This window comes from Phallusia mammillata, chromosome 5 (assembly GCF_965637545.1).
Source record: "Phallusia mammillata chromosome 5, kaPhaMamm4.hap1.1, whole genome shotgun sequence".
Taxonomy (NCBI): domain Eukaryota; kingdom Metazoa; phylum Chordata; class Ascidiacea; order Phlebobranchia; family Ascidiidae; genus Phallusia; species Phallusia mammillata.
In genome coordinates, this window is record NC_137256.1 from 10,212,186 (window position 1) to 10,234,095 (window position 21,910).

At 38.0% G+C, this 21,910-nt stretch overlaps 3 protein-coding genes across 3 annotated transcripts in view; all 3 read right to left on the reverse strand.

The window, feature by feature from the left end:
• Positions 1–8,906: 8,906 nt before the first annotated feature.
• On the reverse strand, positions 8,907–13,791 carry LOC145229536 (uncharacterized). Its single transcript, XM_080094892.1, has 8 exons — positions 13,695–13,791; positions 13,323–13,524; positions 12,544–12,768; positions 12,013–12,143; positions 11,363–11,579; positions 10,493–10,753; positions 9,616–9,804; positions 8,907–9,467 (listed from the first exon to the last, which is right to left on the reverse strand). Exons 1-8 carry the CDS (start codon positions 13,789–13,791, stop codon positions 8,951–8,953), a joined length of 1,839 nt encoding a protein of 612 aa, XP_079951018.1. The 3' UTR covers positions 8,907–8,950.
• A 1,470-nt stretch (positions 13,792–15,261) lies between these two features.
• LOC145229537 (uncharacterized) lies at positions 15,262–18,347 on the reverse strand. The gene is made up of 6 exons (XM_080094893.1): positions 18,238–18,347; positions 17,696–17,804; positions 16,810–16,970; positions 16,354–16,582; positions 15,685–15,927; positions 15,262–15,424 (listed from the first exon to the last, which is right to left on the reverse strand). The coding sequence occupies exons 1-6, from the start codon at positions 18,314–18,316 to the stop codon at positions 15,262–15,264; spliced, it is 984 nt and encodes a 327-aa protein (XP_079951019.1). The 5' UTR covers positions 18,317–18,347.
• Positions 18,348–20,362: 2,015 nt separating this feature from the next.
• LOC145229538 (uncharacterized) overlaps positions 20,363–21,910 on the reverse strand; it is a 28,982-nt gene continuing 27,434 nt past the window's right edge. The window contains exons 29-31 of the mRNA XM_080094894.1: positions 21,550–21,680; positions 20,749–20,887; positions 20,363–20,469 (exon numbers count right to left, since the gene is read on the reverse strand). Coding sequence (XP_079951020.1) covers positions 20,363–20,469; positions 20,749–20,887; positions 21,550–21,680 — 377 coding nt within the window. The remainder of the gene's footprint in view (positions 20,470–20,748; positions 20,888–21,549; positions 21,681–21,910) is intronic.

Sequence of the window (21,910 nt, forward strand, 5' to 3'; positions counted from 1 at the left end):
CAAACGAGGACACGACAATTTCTTGCACCTTATTCGATGCTCGTGTTTTCTTTAGATAGAGACCCATGTCCACTGCACTGCTGTATCTCATGGTAGACTTCGTTTCTGATATATAACAACAAAATTTTTGTATGATTATGATAGTCGAAACTTGCAGGATGTACTAATACTGAAATTGCCATGTCCATGTATGCTTACAAACGATTCCTGTTACAGTTATTTTCTTTCCAGCACTGATGATGCCATATTTGGGGGCGTCATCGATGTACGCAGTACTTTACAACAGATATACACATGCCGATTTGAATGTGCTAAAAATTTCAACTTTTACACTTAAAATATTGATTTTGGACACTTCAAAACAGCAAAACTTGCAGAAGTTGTATAAGCGTTGTATTTTTGTGTGAGCAACGTTTATTTCCCAACGCATGCTTACTAAAGAGTGTGAATTTTGTTGCAATTTTAAGAGTTCAAAATTTGTTTTTTTTGGATCAGCTTGATTAAAAACCGGTCAATCTCAATCTCTAATCGTTTATATTTTCAAGATTTCATAAATGATTAACAGATAAACAACGAAAATGCGGATAAACGAAAATTTGGGTACAACTTACTTTGATCGAATGGTCTCAATGCGTACAAAGTGATATCGGGTTTAGTTTCGTGATTTGCCGCTTTCACAAACCCAAAGTCCAGACTGGAGTTATTTTTAGCGACTGGTAGTGCTACTGGCCAAATTGATGCCTTCCCATAGTCGGAACTGTTAACGTACCTGTCAAATACCAAAACAACACTTAATCTTCATATATCTTAAGAATCGTATGCTGCGTAACAGAACAGTAGTTCTTAACCTTTGTTGACCTCTAACTTCGATGAAAGTTTTCATCCCTTACCTACAATAGCTAGAAGCAAATTCTAAAGTTTTACAGCTTTTATGCAAATTAAGTGCTGTAGCTGTAAAAACGTCATTCGTTAGTTCTTAACAATTCCAAACTTTTTAATACAAATAGGCCCCAAACAGCCTTGAATATTTGATATTATATGACGTACACCCTACTTTTGTGCTAGGTACCCACAGGGGGTACATATAACCCTGGTTGTGGACCGCTGTACCAAAAATTAACAATGTATACATTATATAGTGTTCATGATAAGCTCCCATACTTACGTTTTTGCTAAAAATCATCGTTTACTTTACACAGTCTTATATTACAGCAATAACTTACACGCAAAATACCAATGGGCTGAAACCTTAACGTAGATTCGTTTAAAACAAATATTAGCATTTTATGAATTTTCTTAACTATATGCCTATTAGGAGTTAACGTTGTGTGAAACAGTTTGCAATTATTTCTGCTAGCTTGTAAGCCTTGCTATAACTTACCACAAAGGCTGTTCGACAGCTTGACTCGCTACAGCGAACTCCTTCGAAATACATCGGTACTTGTCTTTGAGAAAACTTGAATTTCGCGAGTTCATCGTGAACGCAGGAAAAGGTGCCGCCATGTCACCAAGAGTAACAAAGCCTTCTGGACAATTCATGTGCCATAAGGATCCATTGGTGAACTTGGGACTGGCTGGGTATCCGATTGACCAATAGCTGGCCATCTCAATGGGCGCGGCAAGGGCGTTGCCCGAAATGGATCTTAAAGTAATGGATTATGGAAGTTATATATTTTGAAAGAACAGTCCTTTTCAAATAAGAAACAAGGCAAAAAGTAAGCTGCAGATAGTGCACACTGTTTCGACCTATAAGGTATCATCAGTGCAAGTGGTGTTTGCCCACTTGTGGCATCGCACAGATTAGGTGAGGCATGGGTTTTTACCTAATTACTCCCAACACACTGGATGGCCGTTGAATGGCTACACTAGCCAATACGGCCGACCAGCTGGGTCCAAACAGTGTGTACTGTCTGCAGCTTATCATTTATTGGCTCCATGCTTTTACAAGGCAAAAAGTGACATGTAAATGACACTGAAGTATTTTAAACGTGTTGAGATGTAATGAATTTACATCTACCACAAAAAGGTATTTGTTTGTCAAACAAGGGGAGAGAGATAGTCACATTAAACGTCGGATGAGTGATACCAATTAAACAAGTACAAAGTTTTGAAAATATGCCGGGTAACAACACTACATTTAAATTACTCAAGTTTGTTTAAAATACAACTGACCTAACCTAACTCTTGTTACCACGCAGCAAACTACAAAACAGTGATGACTTATCAAACCAGTTTCAAATACAGTACAACATGTTTTTTGCTTTAAAATACCTGGCCATCACTGCTTTGATTATTGGTGGCTCAGTTAGGCCTTCAACAGCCGTGTGTCCAATCACATAAAACTCGTTGTTAGGATCAACTGGTTCCCACATACTGATCGGTTTATTCGAGTGATCCCACTTAAACGTATTTTTCCAATTCCAGCCGGTTCGCAACTCTAGTTCGCTCCCGTTTTTCTTGCTGATGAAGATTTCACCTAAAATGTGTTTTCGATTGATTTAAAAATGTCCGTTGTTATCTTTAAATTAGTCCTCAGCTGAATTTCATAGCTGTTCGTTAATTTGTGACTAACCAAGTTTCATGCATGACTGGTTTTATCACGTGGCAACTTGCATTAGATGTTTACTTTAAAAGTGTTTCTTCGTCAACTGTTGTATGTTCTACGATTGCGTTTATTAATCATCTGCTTATGATTCTATTTGAATAAGGCAATAAATTAATTTCACTTCTATCCGAATAAAATTTAAGTTATGCAGTTAAACTTTTGTAAAACACAATCGCATTAAATGTGTTCTTCCTCGCCTATTTCGATAAATGTCAAATTTTATGTTGGCTGAAAACAAAATACAAAAAACAGCAACCCAAACTCGAAGGCAAGAAACACCCTGCAGGGTTTAATGTACCTGGATCTTTGTTTCCCCACGCACAGTGAGGTTGAATTGTATCGTAATTTGCACTGATTGGACGTAGATGGTAAACATCAGGTCTCGAGTTGCGAACGCTTGAAGTCGCCACCCACGCGTTTTCGTTCCCACCTTGACAGTTCTTTACACGCCACAGTTTCAAATCCCCATCTGCAGTGGATTCGTCCGACCTATGACACAACAAACTGTGTTGTTAAGGCACTATAGTTTTGTCAAAAACGTACATACGCTGTATGGGATGTTATCATTGAATTTGTTACCGACTGCATTGAATACTTCTTGTTTGTATTCTTGACTAAGTTTAATACATTACTGTGTTTTACTGTAATATGTTTGCATCGTTAAATCTTATGTACCCAGAACATAAGGCACAAATGCAGTGACTTTGTACAAGTTGGTCTATAACACCGAGTAATAAAACCAAATAATGTGCATTTTCAAAATGGGAAGAGGTTTGGCCCCTTCGTGACCAAGCCAATAATTTTGTCTGTTTGTAAACGAATCTTGCTTAAACGATTGGCGATGTACAATTTTCAGGTTAAAGACAAAACTAGCAGTTGGATTCTACAAAAGTTAAGGCTTTTATATTGGCTTTGTAAAACCATCAAAACATGAAGGCTGTCCGTTAACCCCAAATATGCACATTGTTTGAATGTGGCACTGTAGTTAAACATACTTACCACATTGATTTATCGATGTAACCTTTATAAAGAAACTCTTCATGTACACAAACATAACGATCCAGTTCTGGTTGTGTTGAATCCATTAGAACAACGTCTCCCAAAGCGTGGTAAGCTGCCGGACACTACAATTACAGAACTGTTATATTTGGATTGTCAGCCATAATGAGTTAAAACACTTTGCAGTCACAACACAGTCAACCTACCTGCAGATTCCAGAACGTATAATTGACAAGTTGAGATGGATCGTGGAGAGCATGGTGAACTTGAGCACCGCGCACGTAACCAACCATGTTTGCTCCTGAAGGTACCACAACTGCCTTCCCTTGTAGGTTTCTATTTTCAAGAAACGAACATTGACGTTAGGAAACATAATGTAAACACTAAAGTCCGCTCGAAGGCAGCGTTTCAGTACCGGGGATCATGCCCATGCAGAGTATCGGTCTTATCTAGTGACATCCACCATTAAATTGCCATTTCCCCACTTACCCTTCGACTTTGTTTATAAAGTTACTATAAGAGGCCACAGACTAGAGTTTCTTGGAATCCCGGACAATTTCAGCAAAAAATTCCGGACAGAATCCCGGACAATTTCAGCAAAAAAATCTATCCCGGGATATCCCGGGACAAAAATTGATTGCTTTTTAAGTTGCACGCTCCAACCAGGGGTGCGAAACCCACAGGGTTTCCGTGAATTAAAGGATTCCCGAGGTTTCATGTAACAATTCAAACAGGAATGATAAATAATTCTGTTGTTGCGAACATTACAACAGTGTTAGAACCCACGTTATAGCTATTTAGTTTGTCAAATTCGCGTTATAGCTCTCTCTTTAAAAATTCCCAGACGACCGAGTGGTTATAGCACCATCGACGTGTGTCACAAGCTTGTGGGTTCTAATCCTATCTCGGTAGCTTTGTTTCCCTGGGCAAAAAACTTGAGCGGCATTGCCCCAACCCAGTGGAACATGATGAGTTGAACTAAATTGGACTCATCAACCGCCTTAATCGAAAACTGATTTCAATTAAAAAAAATAATTTTAATTTTAAAAATATTTTTAAACTTGGAATATAACAGGCAGCTCTACGACGGCCTCGTGAACATAATGCATTTATGCTTAGCCGGCCCACTAACAATAAATAATGAAGAAAACAAACAAATGTTTTAAATTTGACAAAAATCGAATAAAATTCCGGGATTTCCCGGGATTAGGGTTGTTTTTGTCCCGGAACTCAGGGATAAGCCAAAGTGGCAAATTTGAGAAACCCTACCACAGACTATAAAATGTTGAGAAACCAAGTGGCTGAGAACCACTGCTATATAGTCTACTGAGGATACTTTTAAGCACATGTGGCATCAACTGTAATCAACAACAAAAACAAAAACATTCAATCTCAAAAATAAGGCAAGATTGCTAAAAGTAGTGTAGTAAATTATTATGCTTATGTTTTTTGTGTATAACCCACCTGTACGCATCCAATTCGTCCTGATACTGTTCATATAACGAAGCATGTTGGGTTCCTGCTACCCAATCATTGCCAGGTATTTGGGCGTTGAAAAAATACAATGGATTATTTCCACGGCTCTTCATGGTAAAGATTTGTTTCGAGGGAAAGCGTTCCACCTGCATGGCTGCGTACTCCTCTTGTTCATAAAGTTCACGTCCCCTTGAATCTGCATTAAATCACATTTGTTTTGTTAGATTTATTCGTTAAGATTAATGCAAATGGTATTTCTTGCCTTGTGTTTTTGTTACAAGGTTGTAAGGTCTGCTGTTTGAACCCAGGGTAAAGAAACCAAAGTCTGTAGTTTGTAGCAGTTGATTTTTATTCAGGTATCTGCAAAGAAATTCATGAATTAGACTCAACACAAAAATTGTAAGTAACAAATGTTTATATTATTTGCAAATTTCATTCTACACAACGGAAGAAAGTTGTAAACTAGCGTTTAACCAATAACCGCCGAAAACCGCCGGCTTTTGTTTTAACGCATGCGCAAGTGTGAAGATTCTTACATTTGTTTGACTGTTCCGTTGTGTAAGTACGAGTTGTGTACACAGCGATGAGTATCCAAAATATCTTGCTTCGCAACGTTATCCGGAAATACAAAGCTCCCTAAAGCCTGTAAAATGTCCATAAAATTGCAATTTGTTGAACTTATATATACAAATATTTCAATTTGTGTTAACTTATAATTATTATGCTAACAATTGTTTCAATAAAAGGTTTGGGCACATAAATTTTTGACAATATTTTGACGGGAAATCTGGAGCCATATTTTTTTACATCACCTTGTAACCAGTTGGACAGATCAGTGACCATACGGTTCCGTTAAAAACTGATTTAATGCCGGTTGCGTCCCATGGTGCTGCAAGAGGCTCTCCAACCATATCTCTGCACACACAAGAATGTTGAAAAAGCTAGCAGATATGGGAAATATAAAAAAAAAATTTCATAACTTCACAAAACACAATAAGCAAAATAAAAACGATCGTTCAGGTATCACTTACAAAATTATCACACAAAACTACATGTAAAACCTACTTTGCTATAACTAAATGGGAAACATTTTCGCCTTGCTTAGTAATCGGCTGCCCTATAATGTAATATCCTGGGTAAATGTTGGTCAAGTGGTAAGCAGAGATAGCTGTGTTTCCACTGGTGAAAATGCTGTGCTGCTGGGGTAGTGTGGATAGGGACGGTTGAAACGCTTGCATCAACATAGAAGTGACGTTTGAATCGTAGATTGCCACTGTATAATGTAAAAAGAATTATGGCTGGTTTGAGCAGATAGAAAACCAAATTTAAAAAACAAAGATTAATATCAATAAAGTGGGTTTATTTTTTCTGTGTGACAAAAATGTAAAAAAAGGAGAAAAGTGTTCCAGGAGGGAAATGTTAGTTAATAAGGTATTCGTTATTCTTAGTAAACTGAACGAAACTTAAATACATTTAGAAACAATGATGCAGAGTCAACCTCACCTCCTTGACTATTACTATCCCGATTATCTACATTAAATTTCAAGAATTGAATTGTTATGCTTTTATAACTACCCGATTTTCATACATGACTTATTGGTCCATGCTGCAAGTGGTAACTTGCATGACCTTGCACTTAATTTGACTTTTAAGTTATAGCCTAAATAGTGTACAAGTGAAATTCAATTGGATTTTATTTTCAATGGGTTGTCATGTCAACTAATCTGTTTATGGCATGTGATTATTTAATTAGTTATATGTTTATTCCATTTGAATAAGGCAACATTTTAAGTTTACTTACACGTTTCGTTGAAGCAGACTCCAAAACCAACCGCTGACCCTTTGTAAAATGATATTGTGACGTTGTGGTCACGCATAACTAGTGACGACACCTGACTACACTGCCCACTGCTGAATGACCACAAAAGACACGTTTTGCTTTTTCCACATAATCTTCTACATTCCACGTTAGATGTAGCAGCTTTAAAGTAAAGTTCAGTATTAGGGAGGCTTCCGAAAATGCTTCAGTATGTAAAAATGTCTACTGTATAGTACTTACAAGAAGATGGCAGTTTGGAGTTTCCTGTTACCTCTAATTTAATGTCTGGTATCACACATTCACCAGAAGCGGATGCTGAAAAAAATCAATGAACTTGCTGTGTATAGATTAGGGCTAGGCATATTTTGTATAGTTTTCTAGTAGAACACAAAAGTCAGTTAAACACACAAAGAAAATAAATTACTATTGTAATTCCACTACATTGACTGGCTAAAAAATGAGTGTCAATACCAAGCTAGGTTTGAGAGGCAAGTGAATTAAATTGTGTGTTTTCACTACTCGAAGCATTAACGCATTGAAATCAGTGTCCCTTGAAAGATCGAACCTCTATGTTATACTGTATAGTAAACCATAATTCGCGTTGTTTCAAGGACCCCGCGAAAACACTATACGTTTAAGCCAAGATGAGAACATGGCAACCCCAAGTGTATGTGTCAACCAGAATTTCATCGAAATGGGCTACAAAGAGAAATAGAACGCCAGTCAACATCAGTCCGAATTTACTACCACATTGATTTTGCATTTCCCAGTTTAACATTTACTGGCTACAGTAAGACATAAACGTTTAGTTCAATATGCTAAAACTTCGGTTACAAACCTGGATCAGTCTGGGCGAATCCCAGTGTAGCACCGGGTGAACTTTCAACTTTCACCTTCATCCCGGTTTGGGAATAAACATGGTAACAGTTGCCGCTGGAACCAAACTCACGACTCCAAGACAAACAGGTAAAGTCAATCAAGCACGAATCCTGCACAATAAAACGAAAAACATAAAAGCATGTGGATCAAATTTCGACCCCGAGTACCTATTCAACACCTGACCTTTTAATCTTCATCGCTTTTATCAACAAGTGTACTTGCCATTCGCGTACCACCAAATGCACCATAATAAATTACAACATTTATAATCAAAATTACCTACATGTACACCTGTCATTGCACTGTTCTCTTGCCCTTTTTACTGTGTTAACATGCTTCTTTTTTACATTTCATTTCAGAATGACATAAGAACTGTCAAAAAGTTTTTTTCACAAATTTGGTGGTAAGTTTCTTATCAAAATAAAAGCAAGCTGCTAAGAAACCAGCTGATTTATGTTACCACTTACCCTACAATGTTCCAAGCTTCTGCTGTTGACAAGCTCTCCTTTGAACAGCACGCCACGTTTTGTAAAGTTCTGGATGTTTAATAGGAATGTGTCAAAGACACTTTCTGAAATAAAACTGAATGTAATTATGACCAGAAGCAACAGTACTCCCGTACCATAAACATTTTACACAAAACGCTTTCCAAATAGATCCATAAGCATCTTTCATGCCGAATCAAATACGCCAGATCCATTGAAGGCGTAGTGCCAAATCAGTCGGTCAAAGAGCATTCGCATATGGCAAGGCGTTGGCTAGAACAATCTAGCCTGTGGTGGGATTCGAACCCACGATAGGAGTGTTCTACATAGGCTCAGTGGTGAGCCCGCCGAAAGTTGAATCACAAGCAGCATTGTCTGCCTTGCATGCCGCACATGTCAGCATCGTAGGGGATCGCCAGATTGACCAGTATTCAGTTAAGGTGAACATAAATTCATAACTGGGATCAGCCAAAATCATGGTTGTCGGACTGCATGAACGCTGCAGGGCTGATCCCAGTTAGAAATTTATGTTGATCATAAAATTTATGCTTCTACGTCTCTTCAGATTCTTATTCAACTAGAATCCAACTCTTGCCAGAACTTAATTTGTGCCGTTTGGATATCTGTTACATCTTACCTCCACGCTCTTGAATTCCACCAAAATAGCTGTAGAAATCAAAATCTGTGTTAGTTGCTAAATTCTGCGCCGTACCGATGAATGGTGTAGTTGTTGCAACTGGTGTGGTTGTTTTTCTGGTTGTCACAACTGGTGTGTTGGTCGTCGGCGCTGTGGTTTGCTTCGTTGTTGCAACTGGTGTGCTGGTTGTCGGTGTTGTCGTTTTTCTGGTTGTTACAACTGGTGTGCTGGTCGTAGGCGTAGTAGTTTGCTGCGTTGTTGCAATTGGTGTGCTGGTTGTCGGTGTCGTTGTTTTTATGGTTGTTACAACTGGTGTGCTGGTCGTCGGTGTCGTCGTTTTTCTGGTTGTTGAAATCGGTGTGCTGGTCGTAGGCGCTGTGGTTTGCTTCGTGGTTGAAACTGGTGTGCTGGTTGTCGGCGTCGTCGGTGTGGTCGTTTTTCTGGTTGTGGCAACTGACGAAATGGTGCTTGGCACGGTCGTACGTTTGGTCGTTGCCATTGTTGCATCTGCTACAACAGCCGGAAGTATAATATCTGGTGCAGAAAACACTGCGGTTTGCCCACCACCTAAAACAAAAATCATATTCCATCACTATAAATATGTGGTCCAAAAATAGTTTCCAATGAATAATTAATCTGTGTGAGATTAACCTTTGACTTGAAGCTAAATATAGGGTTTATACCTAACCGAACATTATAAATTTTTCATACATACATCATACCAGTAAATTGGTTAGTTGCAACAAAGTTTCCAGATTTTCTTAAGGCATAAACTTGTCTTGTATTTGCTGCTCCTTTATGATGAGCCGCAAAGAATGCAGCTGATTCTCCTTCTGGAGAGTTTGCTACTATCTCTTTCACTTGAAGCTGATTATTTGGAGAAGAAGAGATATCCGGCAGTGATCTTTAAAGAGGGGTGGGTTAAACTTGTGTTAGGACTCAGAACAGGGCTGACCCAGAACATGGCTGTTCAACGTAGACACGTCTGGGCATTTTGTGCAATTAAATGCGCGGCATACCTTTAGTTAAACAATTTATGTGGTGGGTGAAAACCGTTTTTTGCAGGTGTATATACGCTGTGCTGCAAAAAATGGAGAATTCAAACCTTTGCCTCTAGGATTTCGCTTCTATTTTAAATGTATGTTGCTGGGGTAAACATTAATTCGGTATAACGCCTTTAATGGGACTGGCGTACTGCGGTGTTGCTAGGTGTTATGTTAATTCTCTGTTGCTTTAAACCATTGCAATGTTATTATTTAAACCAACATAACAAGTAACTATTTTTGTTGCAACTTAATCAGTTTTTCGTAGGTTATGTAACGCAATAATAAATATTAACAGTCTATTTGCAAGGTTGAAAACTAGAGCTGTGTCGATTTTAGAATAATGATTTGTTACTGGTTACTAGCCAGCAAATTGCTTACTAATTACAAAAAAACATTAAATGTCTTTTAGGGGTTTCATTGGTTACATATCATACTAGTCACAACGAAATATAAAAACTTCATTTGATCAACTTAACTAAAATCGAAATTGACCCGGGAGTAAACAATATTGGTAAGCCTTATGTTAAACTCCAATAATGAACTTACAAGATGGTTGTGTTGAGAAAACGCCCGCCAGTTGTAAAAACTCGGTGGACGCACGAAAACTGAGAATGATCAAGCTCTGCACCCTCGTCGTCGTATTTGGCTACATCAGACAAAGCCACATACGAATGTGGGCAATCCAATTTGTAGAATGTGAGATTTGACTTGTGGCCAGTGTGTTCATCGTGGTGATTTTTACTTACGCTCACTGAACCAATTCTCGTAGAACCAACAGCGGACATCGTCCCCTGGCCGTATACATTTCTGTACAACATTTTTTAATAGCACCAGAAAATGTAAAAGAACTATGTAAACGTGCCTTTACCCTTAGTAGGAGGGCTTAATACGGCGTTGGTGCAAACGAATACTTTTGGTACAAACGATTTTCCAAAGGAACGTTATTGAGCTTGAAGGTAAATAGACAATATATCGGGAAAAATAAAACGCACAAATTGACTTGACAAATGTAAATTGAGTGGTAATTTTAAGCATTTTTTGGTTAAGATTGAGCAAACATTTCATTTACCAGGTTGCATATTGAGTTGATGAAACTCAACATGCAAGACAAAACATTTAGCAAACATTTAGTACAAAGCAAAAATTGGCCCTGTTGTTGAACCAGCTTCATTTATATATTTTATTTCATGTGTCAAAAATAGCTCTAGCAAAGTCTAGCCCCGATTTTCCCTATAACACATAACCAGAAAAGTTGATGAAACTCAACATGCAAGATAAAGCATTTAGCAAACAGTTATACAAAGCACAAATGGTCCTATTGTTGAACCAGCTTCATTTATACATGTCATTACTTGTGTCAAAATAGCTCTAGGAAGGTCTAGTCCCGATTTTAAGTTTAACACATAATCAGTATACCTAATCTCCAAGAATTTCCAGTCAAAGTTTTGGCTTCCTGTAAACATTTCCCCCAAACCCTTCCAACCATCTGGGAGCAGAACTGGTTTCCACAAGTCGGATTTGGTGTCATTGATCAAGGCGTGAATAATCTCAATGTTACTGCGCTGAGGTGTATGTTTTCGAGTTTCAACCATCATGGAAGGGCCTTGTGTGTATAGGTAGCTATTTCCGTTCACTGAAATTACGGTTTGAAAATGAAAAGTCGGTTCACTGAAATTACGGTTTTGAAAGTAACTTAAATAAAAAACTTTTACACTTTTTAGTGTTTTTAATTGTATATTGCGTCATCGAAATCGTTTCTGAGATGTTGTTATTTTCAGTAATTCACCAGCAATGGCCTTGCATGAACTTGCACTTAGTTAGTTCAGTTATAGTTGCTGCACAGTTAAAATTAAGTTAGTCTAAGTGTTGCCATGTCAACTACTGTATGTACGTCTTCTGTTTATTATTATTTTATTTAGAAAGAGCAGAAATAACAGTTTACGGAAAGGACAAATATTGCTCATTTTAATCACTGTCAAACACAAACCAAAGATGTATTTAAGCGAAAAGCTACGTCAAATAGTTTAAAAGTTGCATTTAGTGTAGCCTATGTAACTTTATCTAACCGTTTTTTGTTTCGGGTAGGACGTAAAGCTTGCTTCGACTGCCAGTGTCTTGTACAGCAACAAAGTTCAAGTCAAAGTTTGTTCCATTGTCTGCTGTAAGTGTTCGAAGATCTACATTTGCCGATATTTTCCTGCAAAAACATAGATTCTTATAGAACAGATAAAGCAGGACATTTTTTAACAAAAAAATATCAATTCGTATGTAACTCATAATAAGCATGCTGCAGACAGTACACACTGTTTTGGCATGTAAGTAGCTGTTCAGGCTAATATAACCACATTACGTCCCTTTAGTTTGTTGGGAGTAACAGGCCCCAAAAAGCCATGCCCCACCAATTCTGTTCTGCTACTGGGCATAGAGGAACAGTGTGCACTGTATGCAGCTTATTTGGCAATGCTTTCATGTAATAAACAAATAACAAGTTTAAATATCAGCAGCATCAAAACAGTTTTGTAGTTCATTTCAAGATTGATCCAGAAACAAGACATTACCAAAGAAAGAGTTCACAAGAAATATAAAAAAACGTTTACCTTAAAGTTGGACCGTAATCGGCCATAACAAGAAACTCATTACTAATGCATCGAATTTTAGCAGTATCTGGTGGATTGAGCTCTGACGTTGTGAGCGGTCCAATTGTTGAAAAACCGTTTGGGCAAATGACTTTCCACATATGTCCAAAGTTAAATTTATGCGGGGGGCTTGGTACTATTTCGGTAACATCCAATGGTGGAACGAGAACGGTGGGGTCAGTGGTGCTTAAAATAAACACATTCTTACGTAAGGACCACACAAAGCATAAACAAAATAGGATGCAAAGCAAATGTCGGTAGAAAGAAACGTCCGTGCATGTGTTTTAAATAGCAATCGTGTCTACCAAAATAGCTGATGAAAACCTAATTAAAGTAAAGTATAGTTTGCAGTAAAATCAAGCCCCACAGTAGCAGTTTTTAGGTGATAGCTGTTCTCTACATCAACGCAATGTTAAAAAGTGGCGCATAAAACCTAGGCCAGGCAGAATCAACAAGCAGCCTGTGCACAATATTTGCACAGGATATATATTTCAGTGTTTTTCGGCATCTTCAGCTCCTGTTTCCAATAGAAACTGAAGCAATGAATACGTTTCAGCATATTGTGCATGTTAGATTGAAGCGGTGCAAACAAGTCACTTTTATATTGTTTTTGTGTGCCTTCTTATATTCGTTTTGGTGCCTTACAAATACCTTAAAATACCCTCACCGTATAGGTTTAAAGTAGTTAAGGAAATGTTCTTGTTAAGCTTTATGAAGGAGACAAATAAAACACCATTTACCGTGCAAAAAGCGGCAACACATCGTCTTGATTTGATCTGTTTGAACCGGCCACTCCGACCATATAATAACCGTTAATATGATCTGCATCATATGCACGGAATGACTGCGGAGAACTGCTGGAGTTTGCGAAAAGTGACAGACGACCATCAAATTTTCCAAGTCGAATTTCGAGTTTGTTTCGATTTTCGTACACAAGAAGATCTATAGTCAACGGTACATTGATAATTTCATATTTCAAGAATGTCAATCAAATTTATTTTATCTGGTAAAATCGGGCACAAAATACACAGATAACGCATATATAAGACTAGTTTTTATTTACCAGTATATTTTAAACTTCTATAATGCAACTGTTGCCAAACATATTTCACCTTTCAATGATTTGCAAGTAGAAAACCCAGTTATTCCACTGGATTTTAGATCCATTGGCATTCCAGATCTTGTCAGCCTTGCTGAAGAAACTGTCATGCAGTGCGTAGAGTTGACAGACCAAAGTGCGCACGTAGCAACGTTTTCTTTGCACGATTGAGAACAAGATCCCTCTGAAGTGAATTCTATTCACAAACAGATACGATTTTAATTTGTTTTAAGTTGCTCCAAAAAGGGGGATTGACATTTCTTACCTGTAGCCACAATTCCTGCATAATTGGAAGGTGAAATAAATAAAGGAAGAAACGAGCAGTTTGCCTGATTGGCGGCAACTTCTGTAAAACATAAAACAATAACAATAATAGTTTATGACGGCTATAATTCGCATAATGAACACAGGGTCTAAATTACCCTGTAAAGATCAAGTGTTTATTTTAACTTTACCTTTCCGAAATAAATAGTACGTTGTCTGCGAGTAAGATAAAATATTTAAAGAGTACAATAAGTGGATTGCCTTCTACAAGGCTTGAATGCTTGTTTATCCACATTGTTGAGGTAAAAAAAAACAGTAATTTGAAAGTCAAACTATTAGGGAGTTTCTTGATCAATAAACAATTCCAGTACGAGTAATTAGTTTATACTCAAGTAACAGTAGACCACCAAAAAAGTTAATTGCTATTTGTTATTTACCAGATGATGAAATGTCTCGCTGGTTGATGTAGGTGAAAGCCCCGTCCACCGATCGCAATTTCACGTCACTAAGTAGTGTGTCACGTGATGTATGATAGCAAATCGATTGTTTTTTGTCTGTATAGTTGGGGATGAAACTAGCAGCAACACAAGACCCGAAGCAGGTGTCCTATGAAACAAAACATTAAAGCCACACTTTAATAAGATTTTTCTTGAACGTATTCATAGATTGCCAGACCGGTCTCACAAGCTTTTTTTACCAGGCAAGGCACAGGCTAGAAAAATCGAACCTGCGGTAAGATTTGAACCAACGACAGGAGTCTGTACGAGGCTCTGCGTTTTATTATCAATCTGACCTACTACAGTATAACTCTTTTAAGACAATGCATCAGGCTAGAAAGATCAGGGCCAGAGAGGGACTCAAACCAACGACAGAAACACATCAGGGGCTCTACACAGTATCAACTGGGCTTTCGGGCTGGCGCTCTTACCTTGCCTAATAAGAATGCTCGGAATACAACATAACTTTTATCAGTGGTTTACACACCCGCTTTAAAGCTATAGGCCTACCCAATAGTGTTTAAACCTACCCTGCATTCAAGTAGATCCGTTGTTTTGGGAACTTGTTGACCAACCAAAAGATTGTTTCTAATCATTTGTTTGAAGGAGCCTTGCAACACTACAAATCAATGACAATAATGTGGCTGTTATTGTATTTAAATAATAAGACACATACCTTCTGCCAGCAACGGTATCTCACGTACAATTGTAGTGCCTAAAATACTGGCTGGGTATACTACAGCGGATTGACATGTGTAGGATAAATCTGAAAAATTATCTTAAAGTTAGTTTACGTGGTTTAAATGGGCAAGTATTAAGCTAATTGAAAAGGGTACCAGGGCTCTTCTTTAGGACATAAAGGTTTCTTCCAGTCACATTGTGAGGTTTGGCAGCGATAAAGAAATTCATCTGCTGTCCTTCAGCACAGGAATCTGGTTCTACTCTTATCACATGCAAAGGAGCGCTTTCAGATTGATGGTTCCTACATAAAAGCAGTAGGTGAAAAATGGTGTATATTGCAGTAGCTCAAATAGTTGCAAGTAACAGGCGGAAAGGCTATGCCTCGGCCCATTTGTTGCTATAACTTGACAAGCACTGATGCCACCGTACGTCGAAGCAATGTACGGTACATTGTTCCGGATTAATCGAGGTTCACTGTAGCTGTTTCGCACATTTGAAATACCGAATGGTTAAGAGTAAATCCTTCAATCACGCTAATACAGATGCCCAAATTGTACTTACCACACAAGTCCTCCAGCGTGCGCTGGGCTTAAGTGTTTGCGATTAACACACGCATAGTCGCGCAAATTCGGGGGATTTCTCGTTGTCGTGACAACGTCACCGATGGCATGGTATCCGCTCTTGCACTCCAGCTTCCAAAAACTCATTTCAACTTTAGCTGATTCATCCGCATCAGCAAAAGCGCTCGCGTTGCCGATTAATTCGGATCGAGTTGGATACGAAAGACCATCGCCCTGTATGTTTCTGTAAATAAAAAAACAAAATTTTTTAGATTTCTATTTGAATAAGGAACTGATGATGCCATTAGAAAAATATATATTCCGTCACCTGAAACTAACTGATATTGTTTTCAATAAGAATTTAATTTATCGTCCATTGGTTGCACTGACTTATATTTTTTTCAACATTCTAGTGTAATGCTCAGAAACTAATGCTTCAAAGCTAAACGTTGTTCATTAAGATAGATATTTAAAAATTGATACAATTTTTGCTAATTTAAACTAAAACAACCGCGGCACAGGGACTCCGCTTAAAGAGATATTTGGACACCTGTCTTTTGTTTTAAATAAATATTTGGATTACCAACCATAACAACATTTTTAGCACTTTTTAAGTTAGCGCCAGTAGTTATGGCACATCATAAATTTTACATTTCTACTAGCTGCTTACCGAACTTTCGGTACTTCTGCTTCAAAAGCGTTGTCGGCTGATGCCACCTGGCCAATCCTAAAATAGCCAGAGTCTTGGAGTTCTACATCGAACACTCTGAACATCTTGATCACTGCAGTTTCATTTGGTTGTCTGTAGAAAGCTTCAATGTTTGGATTCTGACTCGTTTCACTGGCAACTTCGATCTCGCTCAAGTCTTGAAGTTTGTAGGAAAATGATCCGTCCCGGTCTGTGAGGTTACATATAAAGCCAGTGAGGTTACATCTTCTGTAGTAGTATTTGCCTGCACGCCATTTTTTTGATTCAAGATTACAAAATGTACACAAGACCAAGTTTTATCGAAAAATTTTTCACGTTAGATGAAAAATTTCAAACAATGTACAAAATATTTGCGACAAAAAAAACAGCTCAGCCACTAGTGTGGAATTGTACGGAATTACTTTACGATTAACTTACCTGGAAGAATCTTGGGAAGAGTAAACAAATGCAAGTGGTCGGGGTCTGGTTTTGTAAGATGGTCAACCGCTTTAAAGAAGTTAAAATTCATGTCCGCATGTGGATTCACTGGTTTTGTGCTCCACACAGATACATCGTGATACCGGCGGCTAGTCTCGGACCTAAAAAAACATGTACACGAACCTTCAAATAAATTCAGTCAGTTAAAGTTGTTTCCGGTTAAATATCTGGTCAGTTAAAGTTGTTTCCGGTTAAATTTCTGGTCAGTTAAAGTTGTTTCCGGTTAAATTTCTGGTCAGTTAAAGTTGTTTCCGGTTAAAATTCTGGTCAGTTAAAGTTGTTTCCGGTTAAATTTCTGGTCAGTTAAATATGTAAAAAAAATGCAGCATGGGTATATGTTCTAAATTAGCCCGGGTTTAGGTCCATGCCCAAGTTAAATAAAATTAAAATTCACTTTCAGGACTAATTCAGGCCTAGTTAAATAAAATTAATCGGGTTCGGGCTCCGATTTATTTAGGTACAGAGGTCACTAACTGAGTAGCTTACACTAAATTACCTTTGAGGCAACATGAAACGTTATCATCAAGTATCTAGGATTCAGACAAACCTATTGTCATTTTAGACAAGAAATTGCCTCAATGCTAACTAAATTGTGTTTTAGTCGTATAATTGAATGATTACATTCTACAGACTTCATAATATTTCTAAAAACAAAAGAATAAAATAGAAATCTTTCAAACGTTTTCTGTAATTCAAACTCTGTGTACCACCTTCAAGCTTACTGAGTAACACAAAAATAATAATGAAAGAGCTAAAATCGTTAGTATCAGAAAACTATAGTAATGGCAACATATCATTTTCTCGTAAAGCTTTCAAACTTGCGTACATTATTTGGGCATCGATTGTCACAGGCCGGAGGAAATCGTTGTGAACGCATCTGTATCCGTTCGGTTTCGTCTTTGATGTTGTTCCAACGTCTCCAAGAGAGGAGTATCCTATATTTCAAATATAAAGCAACGTTTAACCTGTTTTAGCATGTTGTTTTTAATCAGCTTTCAATAGACATGTCGCAATGATTTAAATATATGTGTGTATTGATCGCTGGTCTACATGAACGCTTCAAGGCTGATTCCACTTATGAATATGCGTTCATCTTTGCTGATCAGACATCATGTGTAGCATACGAGGCAAGCAACGGTGCTTGTAATTCGACTTTCGACAGGATCAGTATTGAGCCTATTTAGCGGTGTTTGTAGCGGGTGAGGTTCGAAATGGCTTCCGTCGTGGGTTTGAATCCAACCGCAGGTTAGATTTTTTTAGCCTGTGTATTACCATGTGGAAATGCTTGGGACACCGGTTTGACCGGTTAATGACGCCTTCAGGCGGGGTTTTGAGTGAGCTGTAAAGGTGATTAGACATTGTACCAACCTTTCGGACATTCCATGTGATAAAACTTCAAAGGATTGTTGCCACCTGGTACTTCGTTTCTTGACCATATCTCATGCATGCTCGTTGGAAGAGCGAGAGGTTGACCTACCACTGGCCTGCGAATTAAATGTCAAAGTGATTACGTTGTGCCAGCTAGTAATTTACCATAGCAAAGGGGTTTCTAACCAGAAGTACTCTTTGGGATACAATGCACACGATCAGAAATGCGAGATATAAGGTGAAAATAATGGCTTTTTCCGGCCAATTCGTGAAAAGTTAGTTTGACTGGCAAAAAATCAATTTATGTCCGGCACACCACACATGCAATAAGAAATATATTGGCGATAATGGACAAAATAAAGTATTTATCGTTCTATGCGCAATATTACAGATTGTAGACAAAATATCGTGATATTTGCATGATAAAGCAATAAAACAAATGATCACCAAACGCGCTAAAAACATTGCCCTATTTAATTGCAGTTCTATCATCACTTAAAGTAAAATACATTAACTTTTTTTTCAATTATTCGCGCTTACTTTGCTAGTACAACCGACAAAAAAGAGACGTTGCTGGACGAATTGACAACTCCGATTTGACCAAGTGGAAAGTATCCACTGAGATTAGAAACTTCGGAAGGCACAGAAAGAAATTGATTCCGACCTTCTTGAAATACAACAGCGGAAGTCACCGGGACGTCAATCACTTTGACATTCATCTCAAGCCTGGTGTCCGAGGTCTTCAGTAACTCTCCTTTAGGACAAAGCGTGGTTGAGCTTCTCGTGATTAAATTAAGATTTGTGAAGTTTATGAATATAAACTACATAGTAAACCATTGTACATGAATTTAATATTGGGATCACGCCCAATAAAGGGGTTGTACCGAATCAGCCGGTTACCGAGCATTTCCAAGCATTTACAAGTGTGCCGTTATCGTTGGTGTGCATAGGAGCTTCAGGGCCAATCCAAGTACATTTATGTTCATTTAACTGATTTGTATAAATATAAAACAATTTTGACCAGCGTTTTCCAATCATGGTTCCCCTCAACTTTCACTTTGCGTTTAAGGCAGGGGTTCCCAACCTGTGGTACGCATACCACTAGTGGTACGCGAAGGTTTTTCAGGTGGTACTCGAGTAGCTTCCGTTTTTTTCACAAACACCTGGATTCACAACTTTATCATTTATTTATCTGGTTTTGTAGACCAATTGGTGGAGAGGTAAACAAAAATCTCATTAAATTTGGTTGTGGTGCTTTAGTGTTATTTTACGAGGCCAATATACGCGTGGCAGCACAGAGCGTCCAAGTGGTACGAGATCGAAATAAGGTTGGCAAGAACAAGTAATATAAGCTGGCAAGAGTGCAAGAGTCTGTAGGGCGAGCAAAGCTAAACAAAGGCGTTTGTTTACTCAAGATTCTTGAATTTGATTCGTTGACGTTGTATCGGTGATAGAACTAACTCTCCATACGTGAGAAAGATATAGTATATGTTTTGTGGCGCAGAGGATCCTCAAGAAGTGTATTTTTTAAAGTGTTACGTAAGGGTTAAAAAACGTTGAATTAAAAACGCCATGCCCAAAGCATAAAATTACCCTTTAGTGTGTGTCACAAAGGGACACCCACATTTCACCCAAAACTCACAACATTACAGCCGTGTAATTACTAAGCGATGAAATTGCCACAAGGGCATAACTGTGCAATAAAATAACTGCAACTACATATTTTCCGATTCTATGGTCAAGTCACATTTATGCTTTAAACGTAAACTTACGTGCAGGAGGATACTGATCTGGAAATCCGACAAACGATCGATTCGCAGGCGCCAAATTTAAACTGCCACTAGGGGTCAGACTGCCCGCTAATTGCTCATTGATAAGGAAACAATGTGAACCGTTGTGAGCCCAAAACTTGCAATCCCATTCGCAACGGAAACGGCAATCGTATATGGCTTTCTCTGCAAAAGCAAATAGTGTTATGTCAAACTTAGGCACTTCAAGTCCATGTCATGTAACTGTATGCCACTGAAGTTTGGATTTCTGTAACTGCGAGGCGACAGTGGTCAACTAATTTTTCTTGGACTTTCTCGTAGTTTCAAGTTGTGTGAAGTGCTATAGTTTTTGTCCTTCAAACAATTTCCACAAACTTACCTTCAATGATTTCAGCATTTTCGAGAACATGTTCAGCCATTGAAACTTGACCCAAAACCAACATTGAATCGTTTCCGAATAATCCTGAAGCATAAAACTTACCATAAGCCAGTAACAGATGTTGTCAACTTTGTTATACAAATTTAACATCCGTTAAAATGATTGCTAGTTTATTTATTTTTTAAAAAATTTCTGTGCAGACTTTTGTTGACTTAAAATAACACAGTTTTGGCATCGTGGGGTTCTGTTACTACTCAGTGAAGTTTATTCAAATACGTTATTTCAATCTTTATCAAATTTTCGGATTTTCAGGTTAACTAGCGAGTTTTAAGCGACTCAAGGAAATGTTGCAGAGAAATATACCGGTTCTGTAGAGGGAGTTGGTTGCGTTGTTGCCACAAACTTCTGTAGGATTCGACGTACATGCCATGGAGCAGGCTTGTTCTGTGGGCATCCATCCGTGACTTCCAAACGTTTCCCCACACCAACATTCTCGTCCGAACTAACGAAGACAAAACAATATTTTAGGCCACTTAAAAAATGCACTTGACCACACCCTTTTTTATGCCAAGGTTTTCAACCGCTGATAAACACAACTTTTACACGTGGAGTTATACGCAGGCAATATTAATGCGTGATTAGAATGCCAAAGATACTTGAGGGTCAATTTAATCTTGGAAAGCTCCCTTTTTAAACGGAAAACGGGTTTAAAAAGTAGAGATCATCCGTGTACTTCTGCATTTAATAGTTGTACTTTTATTTATACGTGAATCAGGTCATGTACGATTGATTTCGACCATGCGGCAAGTCGCAACCTTGCATTCAGTCTGTTTCGTTGCATTAGCTGTACAGAAGAAAAGTTAACTTGATGTTTACTTTCAATGCGTTTGTATGTGAACTGTTGTTTGTGTGTTCTAGGAATATTTTTATCATTCATCTGTTCATGATTGTATTTAAATAACGCAATAAAATAAGTTTACAATCTGTTTGAGTGTATTTAAAGATACAGTACATGACTTTTGAATATACCACTCAATTTTAAAACTAACAAATACCAGTTTTTAATTACAATCAAACTCTAACGAGGACAATCAACAGTCGCAAACGCATTTATGCTTGCGACGTTTTGGTGAACGGTCAGTCGTTACGAGAAGATGTACTAACCTGCAGACCGAAGTAGGCAGCACCTTTGGCACTGCATGACTGCTTGCAACTGTCGATAGTGGCTCCTTTGTAAGAACCCGATATTTCCAGATCTCTTAAACCCGCGGTGTCCGCAAAACAACCCACGTAACCTGAATAGGAAGTTCATAGTGTGTTACTTTTTCTTTACACAAATGTTTCAGCGGTAATTTAAATTACCAGTCATTTTTAACCAGCTTGGTTCCTTTAGAACAGTGGTTCTTAAACTGCGTGTTTCAAAATTATTAAATGTTCATGTTTTATGTTTTAAAGCTTGATGTTGAAACGCAGTTGTGTAACACCAAGCTAGAACTACATTTGGAAGTTGCAATGCACATACAGT

Bases quoted from the DNA above. Each gene is read 5' to 3' on its own strand.
- LOC145229536 (XM_080094892.1), bottom strand. From the start codon at position 13,791: ATGACAGTTTCTTCAGCAAGGCTGACAAGATCTGGAATGCCAATGGAT. The intron at 10,754-11,362 runs GTATACTGATTA...AATGTTGTACAG, and splicing joins TGGAAATTCTTGGAGATTAG to AAATGTATACGGCCAGGGGA. The intron at 9,468-9,615 runs GTATGTATGAAA...TTTTTGTTTTAG, and splicing joins AACCAATTTACTGGTATGAT to GTGGTGGGCAAACCGCAGTG.
- LOC145229537 (XM_080094893.1), bottom strand. From the start codon at position 18,316: ATGCATGAGATATGGTCAAGAAACGAAGTACCAGGTGGCAACAATCCT. The intron at 16,971-17,695 runs GTACGCAAGTTT...ATGTTTTTTTAG, and splicing joins ACAATCGATGCCCAAATAAT to GTCCGAGACTAGCCGCCGGT. The intron at 15,928-16,353 runs GTAAGCAGCTAG...TTTTATTTACAG, and splicing joins GCAGAAGTACCGAAAGTTCG to AAACATACAGGGCGATGGTC.